Source organism: Tachyglossus aculeatus, chromosome 12 (genome assembly GCF_015852505.1).
Source record: "Tachyglossus aculeatus isolate mTacAcu1 chromosome 12, mTacAcu1.pri, whole genome shotgun sequence".
NCBI classification, from domain to species: domain Eukaryota; kingdom Metazoa; phylum Chordata; class Mammalia; order Monotremata; family Tachyglossidae; genus Tachyglossus; species Tachyglossus aculeatus.
The window spans coordinates 36376968-36399430 of NC_052077.1; the positions used below are offsets into that span (position 1 = coordinate 36376968).

At 49.2% G+C, this 22463-nt stretch overlaps 2 protein-coding genes across 3 annotated transcripts in view; one reads left to right on the forward strand and one right to left on the reverse strand.

The window, feature by feature from the left end:
• The window catches only part of GALNT7 (polypeptide N-acetylgalactosaminyltransferase 7), a 139606-nt gene extending 132001 nt beyond the window's left edge, over window positions 1-7605 (forward strand). For both annotated transcript variants that reach the window (XM_038755164.1, XM_038755163.1), the window contains exon 12: window positions 5166-7605. In XM_038755164.1, the coding sequence (XP_038611092.1) occupies window positions 5166-5303 (138 nt within the window). In that variant the 3' untranslated portion in view covers window positions 5304-7605. The remainder of the gene's footprint in view (window positions 1-5165) is intronic.
• A 5596-nt stretch (window positions 7606-13201) lies between these two features.
• On the reverse strand, window positions 13202-20646 carry HMGB2 (high mobility group box 2). Its single transcript, XM_038755349.1, has 5 exons — window positions 20539-20646; window positions 17649-17882; window positions 15592-15737; window positions 15317-15491; window positions 13202-13778 (listed from the first exon to the last, which is right to left on the reverse strand). Exons 2-5 carry the CDS (start codon window positions 17796-17798, stop codon window positions 13629-13631), a joined length of 621 nt encoding a protein of 206 aa, XP_038611277.1. The 5' UTR covers window positions 17799-17882; window positions 20539-20646; the 3' UTR covers window positions 13202-13628.
• Window positions 20647-22463: the final 1817 nt, after the last annotated feature.

Here is a 22463-nt window from a genome sequence, read left to right on the forward strand (position 1 = left end):
CATTTGTTAAACGCTTACTATGTGCCAGACACTGTACTAAGCGCAGGGGTAGATACAAGATAATCGGGGTTAGACATAGTCACCTTGTATCCTCCCCAGCGCTTAGAACAGTGCTTTGCACATAGTAAGCGCTTAACAAATGCCATCATTATTATTATTATTATTATTATAGTGCCTGTCCTACATGGGACTCACAGTCTTAATCCCCATTTGACAGATGAGGAAATTTAGGCACAGAAAAGAGAAGTGACTTGCCCAAGGTTCCACAGCAGACAAGTGGTGGTGTCAGGATTAGAACCCAAGTCCTCTGATTCCCAGGCCCGTGCTCTATTCATTGGGCCACACTGTGTGGCCTACCAAATTAAGAGTACTAAATTGGAGAGGCGAAGAGGGAAATCGCAGTTTCGGGCAGGCTGGTAAAACCTGGATCGCCTCATCATCATCATCATCATCAATCGTATTTATTGAGCACTTACTATCATCATCATCAATCGTATTTATTGAGCGCTTACTATGTGCAGAGCACTGTACTAAGCGCTTGGGAAGTGCAAATTGGCAACATATAGAGACAGTCCCTACCCAACAGTGGGCTCACGGAGATGATGGCAGCGTGGCTCAGTGGAAAGAGCCCGGGCTTTGGAGTCAGAGGTCATGGGTTCGAATCCCGCTCCACCACATGTCTGCTGTGTGACCTTGGGCAAGTCCCTTAACTTCTCTGAGCCTCAGTTCCCTCATCTGTAAAATGGGGATTAAGACTGTGAGCCCCACGTGGGACAACCTGATCACCTTGTATCCTCACCAGCGCTTAGAACAGTGCTCTGCACATAGTAAGCGCTTAACAAATGCCATTATTATTTTTATTTTTTTTTATGATGATGATGGCATTTATTAAGCGCTTACTATGTGCAAAGCACTGTTCTAAGCGCTTAGTACAGTGCTCTGCACACAGTAAGCGCTCAATAAATACGATTGATGATGGGGAGGTTACAAGGCGATCAGGTTGTCCTGATCCGGGGGGCTCACGGTCTTAATCCCCATTTTACAGATGAGGGAACTGAGGCCCAGAGAAGTGAAGTGACTTGCTCAAAGTCACACAGCTGACAGTTGGCGGAGCCAGGATTTGAACCCATGACCTCTGACTCCAAAGCCCGAGCTCTTTCCACTGAGCCACGCTGTGAGGTAGGGCAGATCCAAGAGGCAGACAGGCTGGCAGGCGAGAACGAGTTAGTCCGGCCAGTTAGCCAGCGAGAGAGTGCGAGAGTCCTGGAGAACTGGGGCTCCTTTCATCATCATCAATCGTATTTATCGAGCGCTTACTATGTGCAGAGCACTGTACTAAGCGCTTGGGAAGTACAAATTGGCAACATATAGAGACAGTCCCTACCCAACAGTGGGCTCACAGTCTAAAAGGGGGAGACAGAGAACAAAGCCAAACATACTAACAAAATAAAATAGAATAGATGTGTACAAGTAAAATAAATAAATAAATAAATAAATAAAGTAATAAATCTGTACAATCAATCAATCAATCAATCGTATTTATTGAGCGCTTACTATGTGCAGAGCACTGTACTAAGCGCTTGGGAAGTACAAACATATATACATATATACAGGGGCTTCTTTCCCCCCGAGATTCCTGGACAGACAATGCTCTCCCTCATTAATCCCTCCCCTCCCCATCCCTCCCGCCCTACCTCCTTCCCCTCCCAACAGCACCTGTATATATGTTTGTACATATTTATTACTCTATTTATTGTACTTGTACATATTTACTATTCTATTTATTTTACTTTGTTAATATGTTTTATTTTGTTGTCTGTCTCCCCCTTCTAATAATAATAATAATGGCATTTGTTAAGCGCTTCCTATGTGCAAAGCACTGTTCTAAGCTCTGCGGGGGGGGATACAACGTGATCAGGTTGTCCCACATGGGGCTCACAGTCAATCCCCATTTTACAGATGAGGTAACTGAGGCTCAGAGAAGTTAAGTGACTTGCCCAAGGTCACACAGCAGACACGTGGCAGAGCCGGGATTGGAACCCATGACCTCTGACTCCAAAGCCCATGCTGAGCCCGCTGTTGGGTAGGGACCGTCTCTCTATGTTGCCAGCTTGGACTTCCCAAGCGCTTAGTACAGTGCTCTGCTCACAGTAAGCGCTTAATAAATACGATTGAATGAATTAATTAATTAATTCAGCCGAACTGCCACCAACACTTCCACCCAGAAGCCATTTTAGGGCTGAAGGAAGCCCAGATTCCCCAGGCTTGTTCACGGAGCCTGCGCACAATTAAATTCCGGAGGGGAGGACCACCTACACTGTGAGCCCGTTGTTGGGAAGGGATTGTCTCTATTTGTTATCGAATTGTACTTTCCAAGCGCTTAGTACAGTGCTCTGCACAGAGTTCAGCGCTCAGTAAATGCGACTGAATGAGTGAATGAATCTCAAACCCTCTCAGGCTCTCTCAGACAAAGACGTGTTCTCCTTGACCCAAGAATTTCAAGCACAGGCCCCGTGGGCAGAGGGGCCCAAACCACTTCTCCAAATCAATCAATCGTATTTATTGAGCGCTTACTGTGTGCAGAGCACTGTACTAAGCGCTTGGGAAGTACACATAGAGACAGTCCCTACCCAACAGTGGGCTCACAGTCTAGAAGGGGGAGACAGAGAACAAAACCAAACATACTAACAAAATAAAATAAATAGAGGTGGCTTTACAGGAGTGAAGTGGCTCAGTTGGATTGTAGTAGGAGACGAAGAATCAATCAATCAATCAATCAATCATATTTATTGAGCGCTTACTGTGTGCAGAACACTGTACTAAGCGCTTGGGAAGTACAAGCCGGCAACACATAGAGACGGTCCCTACCCAACAGCGGGCTCACAGTCTAGAAGGGGGAGACAGAGAACAAAACCAAACATACTAACAAAATAAAATAAATAGAGGTGGCTTTACAGGAGTGAAGTGGCTCAGTTGGATTGTAGTAGGAGACGAAGAATCAATCAATCAATCAATCAATCGTATTTATTGAGCGCTTACTGTGTGCAGAGCACTGTACTAAGCGCTTGGGAAGTACAAGCCGGCAACACATAGCGACGGTCCCTACCCAACAGCGGGCTCACAGTCTAGAAGGGGGAGACAGAGAACAAAACCAAACATACTAACAAAATAAAATAAATAGAGGTGGCTTTACAGGAGTGAAGTGGCTCAGTTGGATTGTAGTAGGAGACGAAGAATCAATCAATCAATCAATCAGTCAATCAATCGTATTTATTGAGCGCTTACTGTTTGCAGAGCACTCCAAAGCAGCCCAGCCCGGGCTGAGCGCTGAGCAGAGACACCCAAGAGCCAAATGGCAGCTGGATTGGGTTAGAAAAGCAGCATGGTCTAGTGGGAAGAGCCCGGGCTTGGGAGTCAAAGGACGTGGGTTCTAATCCCGGCTCCACCACTCGTCTGCTGCGTGACTTCAGGCGAGTCACTTAACTTCTCTGGGCCTCAGCTGCCTCATCTGTAAAATGGGGATTAAAACCGTGAGCCCCACTTGGGACAACCTGATTACTTTGTTATCTTCCCCAGCGCTTAGAACAGTGCTCGACACATAGTAAGCGCTTAACAAATACCATAATTATTATTATTATTATTAGGATTCAGGAGTCAGTCAGTCAATTGTATTTATTGAGCACTGACTGTGCAGAGCACTGTACTAAACCCTTGGGAGAGTGAAGCTAGTGGATAGAGCACGGAGCTGGGAATCAGGAGGGACCTGAGTTCTAATCCCAGCTCCGCCACATGTCTGCTGTGTGACCTCAGGCAAATCACCTCACTTCTCTGGGCCTCAGTTACCTCATCTTGAAAATGGGGATTGAGACTGTGACCTCCCCCCACCTCCCCACGAGACAGGAACTATGTTCAACCTGATTTAGTCATATCCACTCTAGGGTTTAGTACAGTGCCTGGCACAGAGTAAGCATTTAACAAATGCCACCACCACCATTCATTCATTCATTCAATTCAGTCGTATTTATTGAGCGCTTACTATGTGCAGAGAGCAGTGTACTGAGCGGTTGGATAGTGCAATTCAGCAACATATAGAGACGGTCCCTACCCGACAATGGGCTCACAGTGTAGAAGGGGGAGGCAGACAGCAAAACAGAAGCAGCGTGGCTCAGTGGAAAGAGCCCGGGCTTTGGAGTCAGAGGTCATGGGTTCAAATCCCGACTCTGCCACTTGTCAGCTGTGTGACTTTGGGCAAGTCACTTAACTTCTCTGTGCCTCAGTTCCCTCGTCTGTAAAATGGGGATTAAGACTGTGAGCCCCCCGTGGGACAACCTGATCCCCTTGTATCTCCCCAGCACTTAGAACACTGCTTTGCACATAGTAAGCACTTAACAAAAACCATCATTATTATTATTATTATTATTATTATTATTAAGGAGACAGGTGGAGCCCTTACCATTAGCAGAGCCACGAACAAATGTCTAGGGTGGTGGGTGTCTAGCAGTGGACAAAAGGAAATACGATTGAAGCAGCGATTGAAGCCAGAAGCAGCGTGGCTTAGTGGAAAGAGCCCGGGCTTTGGAGTCAGAGGTCACTGGTTCAAATCTCGGCTCCGCCACTTGTCAGCTGTGTGACTTCGGGCAAGTCACTTAATTTCTCTGTGCCTCAGTTCCCTCATCTGTAAAATGGGGATTAAGACTATGAGCCTCCCCGTGGGACAACCGGATCACCTTGTAACCTCCCCAGCGCTTAGAACAGTGCTTTGCACATAGTAAGCGCTTAACAAATACCGTCATTATTATTATTAAGGAGACAGGTTACCAGGTTACCCTTAACAAAGCGCTTAACAAATACCGTCATCATTATTATTATTATTATTATTATTATTAAGGAGACAGGTTACCCTTACCATTAGCAGAGCCTTGAACAAATGTCTAGGGTGAGTGGTTATCTAGCAGTGGACAAAAGGGTCGTTGCTCTCAGTGGCATTAGACTGTGAGCCCAATGTTGGGTAGGAACTGTCTCTATATGTTGCCAATTTGTACTTCCCAAGCGCTTAGTACAGTGCTCTGCACATAGTAAGCGCTCAATAAATATGATTGATTGATTGATTGGCAGGGACAGAAGGGCTTCGCTTCAGCTAACTCTCCCCGGTTGTTTTTCCCCAGAACCTGCACAGGTTTACCCACAGCCTTACGGGGAAGTGCTTAGACCGCTCCGAGATCCTGCACCAAGTGTTCCTGTCCGAGTGCGACTCCGGCAAAGCGACGCAGAAGTGGGAAATGAACAACATCCTCAGCGTCTAGATCGGCTCCGGCGAACCCACAGACCTACCTACTGACACGTTACCCGGTACGGGTCGGAAAATAGCCTGAACCCTGCTGCACTTCGTATTCCCGGCCGACGGCTCCAAACCTTCCGAACCCGGACCTCCTGGTGGGTTTGAAGGAACGGAGAGATGAACTGGGACTCAACAATAGCGTTCTCCTCGGCAGTTGATGTTTACAAAACTGCTTTTACCTTAAACTCTGTAGATGTTTACATCCTCTTTTGTTCGTCGTTTGTGTTCAGATGATGGTAACTTGAGGCCCTGTTTAGCTCTGTTTGACTGGAATGGGGTTAAAAGGTGCACTTGTCTTCTTTGGGATTACACTCAGGGGTCTGAAGGCAGTTTTGCTTTTTACTCGAAGAAAAGGAAAAAAAAAAGTTGGAGTAACCAGATTTTTCCTCTGTGACTTGGTGATTATCAGCCTGTCGTATCTTTATTTAATTTTTACATCTTTTTCGGAAGCACTGCCGCAGGTTATTAGCCGAGGTGGCCTTCTTTCACAGTCTTGCTGCTTTGGGGGGAAAAGTGAATATCAACCTCTTTAGTGCCTCTTTCATTTTTCCGGTTTGTTCTCGAGAGCATCTGATGAAGGCGCGGGGTGATTGTGTGGGAATTGTCACCTGCTTAGGCGAGGACTTGTAAAGGCGTTGGGTGAAACCTGGACAGTTTACTCCGATGAAGAGACTAAGGTACAGGAACACCGCTTTCCCTACCCCTCCACCAACCGGGCCACGCGTGGTACCTCAAAATATGGTGACTCCATCCGTGACTGGCCCTGCCGTTGCCTCCTGCCATCCCGGAGTAGCCACGATCCTCCTGGATGCGGTCAAAACTGAAGAGAGGTGGGGCTCGGGACGAAGAAGCGATAAAGAGCGGGGCAGCTATCGACATTTCTCTGATTTGTAACTTCCCAAACCAGTTTCAGTTTAGCGCTACTGGGACGAGAGTCACCGCTCCTTCTGAACTCCACGGAAAACTTCCGAGTCCGAGTTAGATCAAGCCTTACGAAACTCCTGTGTGTTATTATAAGGTAAAACTGCACAAGTCACGAAGCCGAGAATGATCTAACGCTCTTCGTTTCCGCCTTCGTTAGCCATGGAACTCGCTTGAAGGTGAATTGAAACTTTTTTAATGAAAAGTTGCTTAAGGCCACAAATCGTCAATAAGTCAGAATCACGTCGGATGAGGTTTAGGATGTCTTTTGAAGGAGTTTTTTCCACACCTGAACTGTTCTGGGGGTTTTTGTTTTGTTTTATTATAACCAATTTCTGTGAAAAGGTCCTTAGTTTCCTTTCCAATATTGCAAATTCAGACCGCTTTGTACTCCAGGAGAATCTAATGTTAGATGGGGGGGGTCCGTTAGACTCTTCATTTCTGTCGGTCTCTGCATGGTCTTCGTGGTGAACAGGAAAATCACAAATATGAAACTTTTTCATTCTGACACAATAGTAGGGTTACCCTACTCTGTGTGACATAGGAAGAGATTTTTAATAGGTTTATGTTGAAGGTTTCTTTCCCAGACTTACAGGAGTTTACCTTTTTCAAGAAAATTTTGTAAATCCGACTTTCTTCCGATTATCTTCCACTTTTGACATGAAAAACGCATGGGTCGATCACGCTCAAAGCATTCTGAACAGTACGGGCTTATTTTATCATTTTGAATTCTGTACTTGTATTTTGCTACTGATCTGGGATCTTCAACATTTTGACTCTTGTGCTCACGTTGTATGACATTGAGAAAAGGATATATTTATATACTTGTGAATTTGCAAGCAAGTCAAGGAAGAAACTGGAAGAAGTAGGTACTTTCGTGGCTCATGTGTATGAAAACTGACTCTATCTTCTGTGTTGAATCGATTAATTTAATCATGTTACTATGCATCAGCGTAAGTGAGGTGGCACAGGCGGTGCAGCTGTTTTAAATGGGGAATTTTGTGCAATTCATTAAAAGCTGATCCTCCGTGTGAATATGATTCTGTATCCTGAGACTGCAAATCTGGTAAAACACGAAAACATCAGAAGCTATTGCCGTAATGACTCTTTTCTACTGTAGCCTGCTCTGGAAACAATAAATCCCATATTCTTGCTTTGTAAGTTGATAATATCACTATGCATTTCTACACATTTTATAAATTTGATTTATGCAGATTTTGATACACTGTAAGTTTCTGTAGAAATTGTATAAATATTCAGAAGTTTTATTAGAGATAAATTTGGGGAGCTTATGTACATCTGGGTTGCTTGTTTTTTAGGTGAAATAAAATAATATTGTATTTTAACGAGTGGAATTTGGTAGTTGTATTTAAAAAACGCTACGTGTTTGAAGCTACTTAATTCAGTGCATATAGTTTGACTAACTTGTACTTCCCAAGCGCTTAGTACAGTGCTCTGCACACAGTAAGCGCTCAATAAATATGATTGATTGATTGATTGATTTCCAGATCACCTGTTTCCAACCACTAGAGAAGCAGCGTGGCTCAGTGGAAAGAGCCCGGGCTTTGGAGTCGGAGGTCCTGGGTTCAAATTCTGGCTCTGCCACTTAGCTGTGTGACTTTGGGCAAGTCACTTGACTTCTCCGGGCCTCAGTTCCCTCATCTGTAAAATGGGGGTTAAGATTGTGAGCCCCCCGAGGGACAACCCAATCACCTTATAACCTCCCCAGCGCTTAGAATAGTGCTTTGCACATAGTAAGCGCTTAATAAATGCCATCATCATCATCATCACTACAAAATAGTATCTGTAATTTATTTGTAATCTGAGGTGTATGCAGATTGAAAGAAGAGCCCTAAATATACTTTTTTTAATGCCACAACAGTTGCCGCCTCATTCCCCAGCGCTTAGTACAGTGCTCTGCACACAGTAAGCGCTCAATAAATACGATTGAATGAATGAATGAATTTGGAATCCAGCAAAGGGATTTTCGACCAGTTTTTATTTCAGTCCATCAACTAATAGAATTTATTGAGCGCTTACTACGTGCGGAACACTGTATCGAACACTTGGGAGAATATCCAATGGAGTTAGAAGAAATGATCTCTGTCATCAAGGAGTTTCAAATGGCTGTATGATTGTGGCACTGTTTTCCTCTCTGAAGGGGAGTGGAGAGAGGGACAGCCTGGGCTGTTGTTTTTTTAAGGTATTTGTTAAGCGCTTACTATGTGTCAGGCACTGTCCTAAGCGCTGCGGTAGATACAAGGTAATCAGGTTGGACACAGTCCCTGTCCCACATGGGGCTCTCACAGTCTTAGCAGGAAGGAGTAGGATTTAATCCCCATTTTACAGGTGAGGAAACCGAGGCACCGAGAAGTTAAGTGACTTTCCCAAGGCCGTGCAGCCAACAATTGGCAAAACCAGGATTAGAACCCAGAACCGTGCTCTTTCCACTAGGCCACGCCGTTCGAGGGGCAGTTGTGAAGACTCTCAGGAAGTCAGGGACCACTGTTGGGTAGGGACCGTCTCTCCATGTTGCTAACTTGTACTTCCCAAGCGCTTAGTACAGTGCTCCGCACACAGTAAGCGCTCAATAAATACGATTGAATGAATGAATGAGTGAATGAGAAGTCCTAAATACTACCTGTCAAACAGGAGGATGGCCTGATGTATCGTCCTGAAACCCTCATCGGCGTGGAAGTTTCCGCACAAATATCAGCCATCGAGGAATCGATTCATCCCAAGGAGATTTAGCTGAAACAGGTATTTCCCAAGAAAAAGAATGTGTGGGACATCTCATCTGCTGCTTGTAATAACAATACTAATAATATTTGTGGTGTATGGAAGCACTTTGTCCAACTCCGTACCAGGTGCTGGGTTAGATACAAAATAACCAGGGTGGGCACCATCCTTGTCCCGCATGGACCTCGGTCTCTAGAGGAAGGAGAACAGACACGCAATCCTTATTTTACAGATGAGTAAACTGAGGCTTAGAAAAGTTGTCATTTTATTCACAGTCTTACAGCAGGCAGGTGGCAGAGCTGGAATTAGACCTCAGGTCCTCTGACTCCCAAATCCGTGCTCCTTCCACTCTTTCCCGGTGCTTAGTATAGAGTTCGACCCAGTGAGCACTTAAATACCACAATGTTATTATTACTCTTATTGTTATCATTATTATTTTGAATACCATCCCGACGCGGTGCGTGTAAAATGACGGGCTAGCTGCTCGACTCAAGAGTAGAATTGCTCTTCAACAGGCTTGGAATGCTCAACCATTTTTCTTTTCTTTTGTCAGGGAATCACGGAGTTGTATGGGACCTTGAGGTCATCCGGTCCAGTCCCCTGCCTCCAGGCAACTCCATACCTAAATCATCCAGGTCAGTTGGTGGCTGATTAACGCTAGGGAGGCCTCAACCTTCTTGAGGGTCCTTTTCTTATCTTCCGAAATCAATCAATCAATCAATCAATCGTATTTATTGAGCGCTTACTGTGTGCAGAGCACTGTGCTAAGTGCTTGGGAAGTACAAGTTGGCAACATATAGAGACAGTCCCTACCCAACAGTGGGCTCACAGTCTAAAAGGGGGAGACGGAGAACAAAACCAAACATACTAACAAAATAAAATAAATAGAATAGATATGTACAAGTAAAATAAATAGAGTAATAAATATGTACAAACATATATACATATATAAATGATTGAATGAATAACAATCTTAGATCTACTTCCATGCAAGGCAACTAATAAGTATGTATTTATTGTTACAAAGCAGGAGGGAGGGAGGGAGGAAGGAACACCCAGGGAAATAAATGATAAATTGAGAATAATTATAGTAATAATAATTGTGCTTACTCTGTGCCACGCACTGTAATAAGCGCGTAGCTCAGTGGAAAGAGCCCGGGCTTTGGAGTCAGAGGTCATGGGTTCAAATTCCAGCTCCGCCAATTGTCAGCTGTGTGACTTTGGGCAAGCCACTTCACTTCTCTGGGCCTCAGTTCCCTCATCTGTAAAATGGGGATTAAAACTGTGAGCCCCCCGTGGGACAACCTAACCACCTTGTAACCTCCCCAGCGCTTAGAACAGTGCTTTGTTTATAGTAAGCGCTTAATAAATGCCATCATCATTATTATTATTACAAGCAAATCGGGTTGGACACAGTCCCAGTCCCGCTTGGGGCTCAGTCTTAATCCCCATTTTACAGATGAGGGAAATGAGGCAGAGAGAAGTGAAGTGACTCACCCAAGGCCACAGGGCTGACAAGGGGCAGAGTCGGGATTAGAACCCAGGTCACCCTATCAATTATGGCATGCTGCTTCCCACCATAATAGTTGTGGTATTTGTTAAAGTGCTTACTATGAGTCAGGCACTGTATTAAGTGCTAGGGTGGATACGAGCAAATTTGGACAGTCCCTGTCCCGCATGGGGCTCACCATCTTAATCCCCATTTTACAGACGAGGTAACTGAGGAACAAAGAAGTGAAGCAACTTGAATAACGTTGCCTAGTGGAAAGAATACAGGCTTGGGTTCCCCCTTCTTGACTGTGAGCCCGTTGTTGGGTCCCTACAGATAGAGATAGATGTATATATAGGGAGAGAGAGAGAGCGAGAGAGTCTATATATATATATAGACTGTCTCTATATATGTATACACCTGTTCTCTGTCTCCCCCTTCTAGACTGTGAGCCCGCTGTTGGGTAGGGACCGTCTCTATATGTTGCCAACTTGTACTTCCCAAGCACTTAGCACAGTGCTCTGCACACAGTAAGCGCTCAATAAATACGATTGAATGAATGAATGAGGCCTTCCCAGACTGAGCCCCCTCCTTCCTCTCCCCCTCCTCCCCACCTTACCTCCTTCCCCTACCCACAGCACCTGTATATATGTATATATGTTTGTACATATTACTCTATTTTAATTGTACATATTTATTCTATTTATTTTGTTTATATGTTTTGTTGTCTGTCTCCCCCTTGTAGACTGTGAGCCCGCTGTTGGGTAGGGACCATCTCTATATGTTGCCAACTTGTACTTCCCAAGCACTTAGTACAGTGCTCTGCACACAGTAAGCGCTCAATAAATACGATTGAATGAATGAATGAGGCCTTCCCAGACTGAGCCCACTCCTTCCTGTCCCCCTCCTCCCCCTATCCCCCCCGCCTTACCTCCTTCCCCTCCCCACAGCACCTCTATATATGTACATATTTATTTACTCTATTTTACTTGTACATATTTATTCTATTTATTTTGTTAATGTTTTGTTTTGTTGTCTGTCTCCCCTTTCTAGACTGTGAGCCCACTGTTGGTTAGGGACCGTCTCTATATGTTGCCAACTTGTACTTCCCAAGCGCTTAGTACAGTGCTCTGCACCCAGTAAGCGCTCAATAAATATGATTGAATGAATGAATGAATGAACCCCAGCTCCACCACTTGTCTTCTGTGTGACCTTGGGCTGGTCACTTCACTTCTCAGGGCCTCCATTACTTATCTGTAAAATACGGATTATGACTGTGAGCCCCATGTGGGATATGGACTGTGTCCAACCTGATTGCCTCATTTCTACCCCAGCGTGTACTACAGTGCCTCCCATATAGTAAGTGCTTAATACCAGAAAAAGAATTCAGCAAAAACAACACAACACACAACTGCTGGAACAGCTGGTGGAAAAACTTAAACAGCCTTGCCTGAAGTTTGCTTTTCGGGACAACACCCACCCTCTACTCCCGCAACGTATTAGCAGCAATGACAAACATGTTAAAATCTTATTTAAAGAGGAACGGGCACCTAACCTGAGTACAGTGTTGGACTACCAAGTTATTTCTATTGGGCATTCATCCATCTTACCTTAAAGGAGGCATTACAAAAATGAAACTTTGGCGAATCAAGTGAAAGCTAGGCTCTGTTTAACCTTGACTGCTTCAAGCAGCACTGGGAGAGAAAAATGAACTTTTAAAAGCCACCTTCTACACCTCTTTTGAAGGAGGTGAAGAAAGGTACTCGGCAAGCGCTTTCCTCCAACAAAACCTGGGACTGGTCTCCATTACTTACCAATAGGTGGGGGTCACAAAGAGGTTACCTAACTACACCAAAGTGGGTCACAGACCTTCCCTTTCGCTTTGTTTTTAACACCGGGCCACTAGAGTAACCATATTTATCAGCAATTTTTCAGAGTGGGAAAAGCTCTTAGCTAGCTGTCGCCCTGATTTAGATGCTGACTTGATTTCACAAGCCTCCTGAATGAGTGTGGGTAATAGTGAACGCTGGCTTTCGTAAACTGAAAATTTGGGATGATACAAAGAACGCCTAGGGGCTTTTTGATTGTGGTAAAGCACATTAAATATTTGCCCTGCAAAAACCTGGTTTCTCTAGCCGGGTTCTCCCCTTAGTAGCAAAATATCCCATTTCCTTTTAAGAAAGGACCTTCTGTTTAAACAACTGTTCAGGAAGAGGCAACTTTTCTAAAACAGCACTCGACCTCGTAATTCTGAGAAATCTATTTTCCAAAAAAAATGTTACACCTATAATCATTTCAAATCCTCCCTGAGCATGGGTCTACACCCGCAGGTGGTTCAAAAAAAACAGACCTAAAAATACTTGCGGGGTGGGGAGGAAGTCAGCCTGCCTTCAGTGTCCAGCTACTTTAATCAATGGTATTCCAGGGCCCCGGTTACCAGATTTTGCCTGGAAAAATAAGTCAAAGTATCTTCTTAAGGGAAAGATTAAGATCTTAGATGACATTCATGTTCCCAGAGTTCCTTTCTGGTGTTCTGAAAGCCCCACTTCACACTGAGCTGAGTATGCCCACGCATTATTCGGTAGCATTTTAAGACACATAATGAATGGACAGTGTTTCCAAGCACTGAGTACACGATTAAAGCTCTTTTGACGAATGCCTGACTTTTATGCAGGCCAAAGTTTTTTTTTAAAAAAAAGACAAAAGCCAAGAAATTAGGAAAACACCAAATAATGTACATAATTTTATTATAAAATTATTTAAAGGGAAAAATGCAACATCCTACAAAAACCTTAAGGCCTGCTATTTTAAGATTTTAAGATTTTTACTGTGCTACAGGAGGCTTAGTCGAGGAATTCAGGAAAACCATTAAATACGCAGAAGCACTCAATCTCAGAAGCTGGAAAATAACTGTGGTGGCCCCTCAACAGCTACTACTTACATTAAAAAATATAAGTTCTCCCTACAAAGAATCACGTTTACCTATACACAAGTCTGTACAGTTTTGATACTTAAGCTAACAATGAGCTGCACTTGAGTTCACATTCTTAGCGAAAAAATGGACTTTAGAGCGCGCGCGCACACACGCACCAACACACATACACACGCACACACAAAAAATCTTTACAGCAGGTCATCCATTTACTCTTCATCCTCGTCCTCGTCCTCCTCGTCGTCGTCATCCTCGTCTTCATCCTCTTCGGGTTCCGCCTTCTTCTTGGATCCCGTTGGCCGGCCGGGGCCCTTCTTCCCCAGATCACCCTTGCCCTTGGCGCGATATGCCGCAATATCCTGAAAAGTTAAAAACGTCTTTCGGCATCCGGCGTCATTGCTCAACGACGAAAACCAGCGGGTAAACAGGTCTCCCCTGGCTAAGGAACCGGAGGGAAAATGCAGACCAGGGTCCGAACTGAGCCCCCCCCCGCAACCCCCTGAAGCGGGGCTTCCTTTCGGGCCCAGCCAATAATGATGGTATTATCGGGATTAATTATTAATTAATTGTGGTACTTGTTAAGCGCTTACTATGTGCCAAGCACTGCACGGTAATCAGGTTGTCCCACAGTCAATCCCCATCTTCCAAATGAGGTCACTGAGGCCCAGAGAAGTCAAGCGACTTGCCCAGGGTCACCCAGCAGTCTAGTGGCAGAGCCGGGATTAGAACGCACGTCCTCCGATTCCCAAGCACCTTGGCTTAGTGGAAAGTGCACGGGCTTGGGAGTCAAAGGTCACGGGTTCTAATCCCACCTCTTCCACTTGTCAGCCGTGTGACACGGGGCAAGTCACTTAACTTTTCTGCGCCTCACTTACCGCACCTGTAAAATGGGGGTGAAGACTGGGAGCCCCACGTGGGACAACCTGATCACCTTGTATCTACCCCAGCGCTTAGAACAGCGCTTGGCACATAGTAAGCGCTTCACAAAGACAATCGCTATTCTTTTATTCAATCGTATTTATTGAGCACTTACTGTTAGCAGAGCATCATCATCAACATCAATCGTATTTATTGAGCGCTTACTCTGTGCAGAGCGCTGTACTAAGCGCTTGGGAAGTACAAATTGGCAACATATAGAGACGGTCCCTACCCAACAGTGGGCTCACAGTCTAGAAGGGGGAGACGGAGAACAAAACCAAACATACTAACAAAATAAAATAGAATAGATATGCACAAATAAAATAAATAAATAAATAGAGCACTGTACTAAGTGCTTAGAAAGTACAATTCGGCAACAGGTAGAGACAATCCCTACCCAACAACGGGCTCACAGTCTAGAGGGGGGAGACAAACAAAACAAGTAGACAGGCGTCAATTATTATCATCATCATCATCATCAATCGTGTTTATTGAGCGCTTACTATGTGCGGAGCACTGTACTAAGCGCTTGGGAATCAATCAATCAATCGTATTTATTGAGCGCTTACTATGTGCAGAGGACTGTACTAAGCGCTTGGGAAGTACAAATTGGCATCACATAGAGACAGTCCCTGCCCAACAGTGGGCTCACAGTCTAAAAGAAGTACAAATTGGCAACATACAGAGGCAGTCCCTACCCAACAGTGGGCTCACAGTCTAAAAGGGGGAGACAGAGACCAAACATACTAACAAAATAAAATAGAGTAGATATGTACAAATAAATTAAATAAATAGAGTTAAAAAAAAATATGTACAAACATATAGACATATATACAGGTGCTGTGGGGAAGGGAGGGAGGTAAGATGGGGGGATGGAGAGGGGGACGAGGGGGAGAGGAAGGAAGGGGCTCAGTCTGGGAAGGCCTCCTGGAGGAGGTGATTATTATTCCCACTGAAGCACGGTGCACTCCGACCTCACCTTTTCGTATTTCTCCTTTAGCTTGGCCGCCTTCTGCTCGTAGGGCAGCTTGTCCTTGGCCGACTGCTCGGACCACAGCTCCCCCAGCTTCTTGGCGGTGTCCCCGATGGACAGGCCCGGGTGTTCGCTCTTGATCTTGGGACGCTGTTCCGAGCAGAACAGGAAGAAGGCCGACCTGGGGACAAAACCAATCCCGATCAGCCGGGCGACCGTCAAATGGACAGCCCTTACGGAAGCCATGGCGGACCAGGCCGCGGGGGTCGGCCGAAACTTACGGTGGTCTCTTGGGGGCGTTGGGGTCCTTCTTCTTGCCCTTCTTCTCCCCCTTGGGCGGGACGTAGTTTTTCATCTCACGGTCGTAGCGGGCTTTGTCGCCCTTGGCCAGATCCTCGAACTTGGCCTTCTCCTTGGGGGCCATGGTCTGCGGAGGGAGAGGGGGGGAGTGAGGGCGGGGCGGGGCCCGGCGGGGAGCCGAGCCCGTCGTTGGGAAGCGCAGGTCGGCGACATGTGGACGGTCCCTACCCGAGCGCTCAGCACAGTGCTCTACACGCAGTAAGCAGAGGAGCAGCGTGGCTTAGCGGAAGGAGCCCGGGCTTGGGAGATGGAGGTCGTGGGTTCTAATCCCGGCTCCGCCACTTGTCATCTGTGTGACATTGGGCAAGCCGCTTCACTTCTCTGGGCCTCGGTTGCCTCATGGGGATTAAGACTGTGAGCACCTTGTGGGACACCCTGTTTACCTTGTCTCCCCCCAGTGCTTAGAACAGTGCTTGGCGCATAATAAGCGCTTAAATACCACAATTAATCATTAATCCCGACTTTGCCCCTTGTGTGCTGTGGGACCTTGGGCAAGTCACTTCACTGGGCCTCAGTGACTTCATCCGTAAAATGGGGATGAGGACTGTGAGCCCCACGTGGGACAACCGATCACCTTGTCTCTCCCCAGCGCTAAGAATGGTGCTTGGCACATAGTAAGCGCTTAGCAAATACCACAATTAATTAACCCCGACCCTGCCACCTGTCTGCTGTGTGACCTTGGGCAAGTCCCTTCACTGGGCCTCAGTTCCCTTATCTGTAAAATGGGGATGAGGACTGTGAGCCTCATGTGCGACAACTCGATGACCTTGCATCTCCCCCAGTGCTTAGAACGGGGCCCTGCCCATAGTAAGCGCTTACCAAACGCCATCATTATTCATTTGTTCAGTTGTATTTATTTAGTGCTTACTATATGCAGAGCACTGTACTAAGCGCTTGGGAAGTACAAGTCGGCAACCTATAGAGACGGTCCCTACCCAACGGTGGGCTCACAGTTCATTGAGCGCTTACTGTGTGCAGAGCACTGAACTAAACGCTTGGGAAGTACAAGTCGGCAACCTATAGAGACGGTCCCTACCCAACTGTGGGCTCACAGTTCATTGAGCGCTTACTGTGTGCAGAGCACTGAACTAAACGCTTGGGAAGTACAAGTCGGCAACATATAGAGACGGTCCCTACCCAACAGTGGGTTCCCAGTCTAGAAGGGGGAGACAGACGGCAAGACAAAACGTATTAACAAAATAAAATAGATAGAATATGTACAAATAAGAGTACTAAATCTGCACAAACATACATATGTAGAGGGGCTGTGGGGAGGGGATGGAGGTAAGGCGAGGGGGAGAAGGGGAGAGAGGAAGGAGGGGGCTGAGTGTGGGAAGGCCTCCTGGAGGAGGTGAGCTCTCAGTAGGGCTTTGAAGGGAGGAAGAGAGCTAGCCTGGCGGATGGGCGGAGGGAGGGCATTCCGGGACAGGCGAGAACGAACCACAGTGAGGATGAGGATGAGGAAGGGATCCATCCATGCCCCCTTCTCACCTCCTTCCCTTCTCCGCAGCACCCGTATATATGTATATATGTTTGTACATATTTATTACTCCATTTATTCATTTATTTTACTTGTACCTATCTATTCTATTTATTTTATTTTGTCAGTATGTTTGGTTTTCTTCTCTGTCTCCCCCTTCTAGACTGTGAGCCCGCTGTGGGGTAGGGACCGCCTCTACGTGTTGCCAACTTGTACTTCCCAAGCGCTTAGTACAGCGCTCTCCACAGAGTAAGCGCTCAATAAATACGATTGATGATGATGATGACGATGGGATGGATGAATGAATGATTATCATTCATTCATCCATCCCCTCAGTCGTATTTATTGAGCGCTTACTGTGCGCAGAGCACGGCACCAAGCTTAGCTGGCCACACGTCGAGGGGGGACGGCGCCGAAGGGGAGGCGCTCAGTCCACGGTCGGTCCGGGCCGGGGGGCCGGGGGTCCGGGGGCCGGGGGTCCGGGCCCCCCCCGCTGACCTTCCAGCGCTCGGAGCACTTCTTGGAGAACTCGGCGAAGTTGACGAGCGAGTCCGGGTGCTTCTTCTTGTGCTCCTCCCGGCAGGTCTGCACGAAGAAGGCGTAGGAGGACATCTTCCCCCGGGGCTTGCTGGGGTCGCCCTTGCCCATGGCGGGGGCCGGCGGGGCCCTGAGGACCGGACGGGACCGGACCGGACCGGACCGGACCGGACCGGACCGGACGGCACGGGGGAGCTGAGGAGAGCAGAGGACGAGAGAGCGGAGGAGAGGAGAGGAGAGGCGGCCCCTCAGGCGCCGGCCCGCCCGACCGCGCCCCTTACGCCGGCCCTTCGCGCCGACCACGCCCCTTACGCGAGACGGCCACGCCCCCATTACGCAATCCGGGCACGCCCCTTGCGCAAGCCGACCGCGTCCCTATTACGCAATCCGGCCACGCCCCTACGCGGGCCCTTCGCGTCGGCCACGCCCCCTAGGCAGGCCTGCCACGCCGACCACGCCTCCATTGCGCAATCCGGCCTCGTCCCCCACGCAGGCCGCTCGCGCCGGCCACGCCCCCCGCATGCCGACCACGCCCCCTAGGCAGCCGACAGCGCCCGCCACAGGCCGATCACGCCCCCTACGCAGGCCTTTCCATTACGCAAGCCGGCCTCGCCCCCCACGCAGGCCGTTCGCGCCGGCCACGCCCCCTATACAGGCAGGCCACGCCCCCCGCGCGCCGACCACGCCCCCTAAGCAGCCGATCACGCCCCCTACGCAGGCCTTTCCCCCATTACGCAGGCCGGCCACGCCCCCACGCACGCCGGCCACGCCCCCTACGGCAACCGCTAGCGCCCGCCAGAAGGTCGACCACGCCTCTTACGTAGGCCGACCACGCCCCCCGCGCAGGCCGTTCGCCCCCATTACGCAAGAGAAGCAGCGCGGCTCAGTGCAAAGAGCCCGGGCTTTGGAGTCAGAGGTCATGGGTTGGAATCACGACTCCGCCAATTGTCAGCTGTGTGACTTTGGGTATGTCACTTCACTGGGCCTCAGTTACCTAATCTGTAAAATGGGGATGAAGACTGCGCCCCACGTGGTACAACCCGAGCACCTTGTATCCCTCCGCCCCCCAGGGCTTCCTACAGTGCTTTGCACATAGTAAGCCTTTAATAAATGCCATTAAAATAAAATCCGGGCACACCCCCTACGCAGGCCGGTCGTTCATTCGTTAGTATTAATAATGATAACGGCATTTGTTAAGCGCTTACTATGTGCAAAGCACTGCTTTAAGCGCTGGAGGGGGATACAAGGTGATCAGGTTGCCCCACAATCATCAATCGTATTTATTGAGCGCTTACTATGTGCAGAGCACTGTACTAAGCGCTTGGGAAGTACAAATTGGCAACATATGGAGACGACAGTCCCTACCCAACAGTGGGCTCACAGTCTAATCTTCACCCCCATTATACAGATGAGGTAACTGAGAGGCAGAGGAGTTAAGTGACTTGCCCAAGGTCACACGGCTGATAGTTGGCAGAGGCGGGATTTGAACCCATGACCTCTGCCAACCAAGCCCGTGCTCTTTCCATTGAGCCACGCTGCTTCATTTATTCGGGCGTATTTATTGACAGCTTACCGTGCGATGAGCACTGTACTAAGCGCTGGGGAAGGACAAGTCGGTAACATATAGCGGTCCCTACCCAACAACGGGCTCACAGTCGAGAAGGGGAAGATGGACAACAAAACAAAACATGCGGGACGGGTGTCATGACCCCTACTTAGGCTTGCCACGCCCCCTACGATACACGGCCACGCCCATCACGCAGGCCGGCCACCCCCCCATACGCCGACCACGCCCCCACGTAGGTCTGTCACGTCCCTGACGTAAGGCGGCCACGCCCCCTACGCAGGGCGACCCCCCCTTACGTATGGTGGCCACGCCCCTACGCAGGCCGATCACCCTTACGTACGGCGGCCACGCCCCCTACGCAGGCTGATCACACCCCCCTTGGGTAAGGCGGCCACGCCCCTTACGCAGGGCAATCACCCCCCCTTCCGTAAGGTTTTAGACTGTGAGCCCACTGTTGGGTAGGGACTGTCTCTATATGTTGCCAATTTGTACTTCCCAAGCGCTTAGTACAGTGCTCTGCACATAGTAAGCGCTCAATAAATACGACTGATGGTGATGATGATGATGATCCGAGGCGGGGCCTCCCCCACTTCCTCCCTCCCTCCCTCCCGTATGGTGGCCACGCCCCTACGCAGGCCGATCACCCTTACGCAAGGCGGCCACGCCCCCTACGCAGGCCGAGCACTACCCTTACGTAAGCCGGCCATGCCCCATACACAAGCCAATCACCCCCTTACGTACGGGGGCCACGCCCCCTACGCAGGCCGAGCACTCCCCTTACGTAAGCCGATCCCCCCTTACGTTAGTCGGCCACGCCCCCTACGCAGGCTGATCACACCTTCCTTACATAGAGGCCACGCCCCTTACGCAGGGCACTCACCCCTTCCGTAAGGCGGCCACGCCCCCCGCGGGTCGATCACGCCCCTTACGCAGGCCACGCCCGACGATGGCGCGTGACAGCCCATCCGGGGCGGGGCCTCCCCCACTCCCTCCCCCACTCCCTCCCCCACTCCCTCCTTTCCTTCCTCCCTCCCTCCCCCGCAAGATGGGGTAAACAGGCGGCCCGGCCCCTCCCCAGCCCTCCGTTGGAGCAGTAACTCGGGCCGGCCTCAGCCCCCCCCCCCCCACCCCAGGGTCTACGGGAGTCCGCCGTCGCCTCCGCTCCCTCCTTCCCGCGGGGAACGGAGCCTCCCCAGCGGGATCCTGAGGGGGGCGCCCCTTCCCCCAACCCCCGGCCATGTCGGCGGTCGTGGGACGAGTCGCAGGAGAGTTAGCTCCTCTTGCCTGAAAGGGAAGAGCGAACGGGCGGCGGCTCCTCCCGGCGTCCGACGGCCTCGCGACTCGTCCCGGGGGGCTCCTGCAGCGAACTGCCGTCCAGCCGGCCCGCTCCCCAGACTCTTGTTTTCCCCACTTCGACCCCCCCCCCGCGCCCCGGTCACCGCAACTTGCTGGGTCGCGCGGCGGGCCCCGCCCCCCGAGCGCCCTGATTGGCTCCGGCGGCGGCCGGGCCCCGCCCACCCGGCCCTTCCTCCCCCGGGCCCTCATAGGTCGGGTTCCCCCGCGCGCGCGCCCGCCGCCGCCTAGCAGGTTCGGTTGACTCCTCCCGCTCGTTCGAACTGGTCGGGGGGGGCGGTGAAACAAGAATTCGGACTCTCATTGGCGGTTGGGGTGGAAGGCGGGGCGGGTTTGAAAAGAAAGTGGCGGGCCCGACTGTGATTGGCTGCCGCCGGCCGCGGCCGACGGGGATTGGCTGGTGGTGGACGGGGCGGCGAGATTTAAAAACGACCAGGACGGGGTGAGGCGGTTGTGGGGAAGAGAAAGGACGGGGCCTCCGCCGGGTTGTTGGCCCCGCCCCAAAATATATTCTATTTAATTTGTTTTCTTAATATGTTTTGTTGTCTGTCTCCCCCTTCTAGACTGTATATATGTTTGTACATATTTATTACTCTATTTATTTTACTTGTACATAATAATAATGATGGCTTTTATTGAGCGCTTACTATGTGCAAAGCACTGTTCTAAGAGCCGGGGAGGTTACAAGGTGATCGGGTTGTCCCACATGGGGCTCCCAGTCTTCATCCCCATTTTACAGACGAGGGAACAGAGGCCCAGGGAAGTGCAGTGACTTGCCCAAAGTCACCCAGCTGACAATTGGCGAAGCCGGGATTCGAACCCATGACCTCTGACTCCAAAGCCCGGGCTCTTTCCACTGAGCCACGATCTATTCTATTTATTTTGTTTTGTTAGGATGTTTGGTTTTGTTCTCCGTCTCCCCCTTTTAGACTAAGGCCCTACTGAGAGCTCACCTCCTCCAGGAGGCCTTCCCAGACTGAGCCCCTTCCTTCCTCTCCCCCTCGTCCCCCTCTCCATCCCCCCCATCTTACCTCCTTCCCTTCCCCACAGCACCTGTATATATGTATATATGTTTGTACATATTTATTACTCTATTTATTTATTTTACTTGTACATATCTATTCTATTTATTTTATTTTGTTAGTATGTTTGGTTTTGTTCTCTGTCTCCCCCTTCTAGACTGTGAGCCCACTGTTGGGTAGGGACCGTCTCTATATGATGCCGGCTTGTAACAATAATTATAATAAAATAATAATGACATTTATTAAGCGCTTACTATGTGCAAAGCACTGTTCTAAGCGCTGGGAAGGTTACAGGGTGATCAGGTTGTCCCACGTGGGGCTCACAGTGTTAATCCCCATTTTACAGATGTGGTAACTGAGGCACAGAGAAGTTAAGTTACTTGCCCAAAGTCACACAGCTGACAATTGGCGGAGCCGGGATTTGAACCCATGACCTCTGACTCCAAAGCCCGTGCTCTTTCCACTGAGCCACGCTGCTGCTTCTTCTACTTCCCAAGCGCTTAGTACAGTGCTCTGCACAAAGTAAGCGCTCAATAAATACGATTGATTGATTGATTGAGCCCACTGTTGGGTAGGGACCGTCTCTATATGTTGCCAACTTGTACTTCCCAAGCGCTTAGTACAGTGCTCTGCACACAGTAAGCGCTCAATAAACACGATTGAATGAATGACTGAAACTTATACGCGCATGCGCGCGATCCTGCCCCCAGGGAGAGGGGGCGGCCTGGCGCATCTGACCGGGGGGGGGGGGGGGGGGGGTAACGTTTATGCGCATGCGCACCGATCCCGCCCCCAGGGAGAGGGGGCGGCCCAGCGCATCTGCCCCCGTGGGGG

Bases quoted from the DNA above. Each gene is read 5' to 3' on its own strand.
- HMGB2 (XM_038755349.1), bottom strand. From the start codon at position 17,798: ATGGGCAAGGGCGACCCCAGCAAGCCCCGGGGGAAGATGTCCTCCTAC. The intron at 15,492-15,591 runs GTAAGTTTCGGC...TTTTGTCCCCAG, and splicing joins AACGCCCCCAAGAGACCACC to GTCGGCCTTCTTCCTGTTCT. The intron at 13,779-15,316 runs GTGAGGTCGGAG...TTAACTTTTCAG, and splicing joins TAAAGGAGAAATACGAAAAG to GATATTGCGGCATATCGCGC.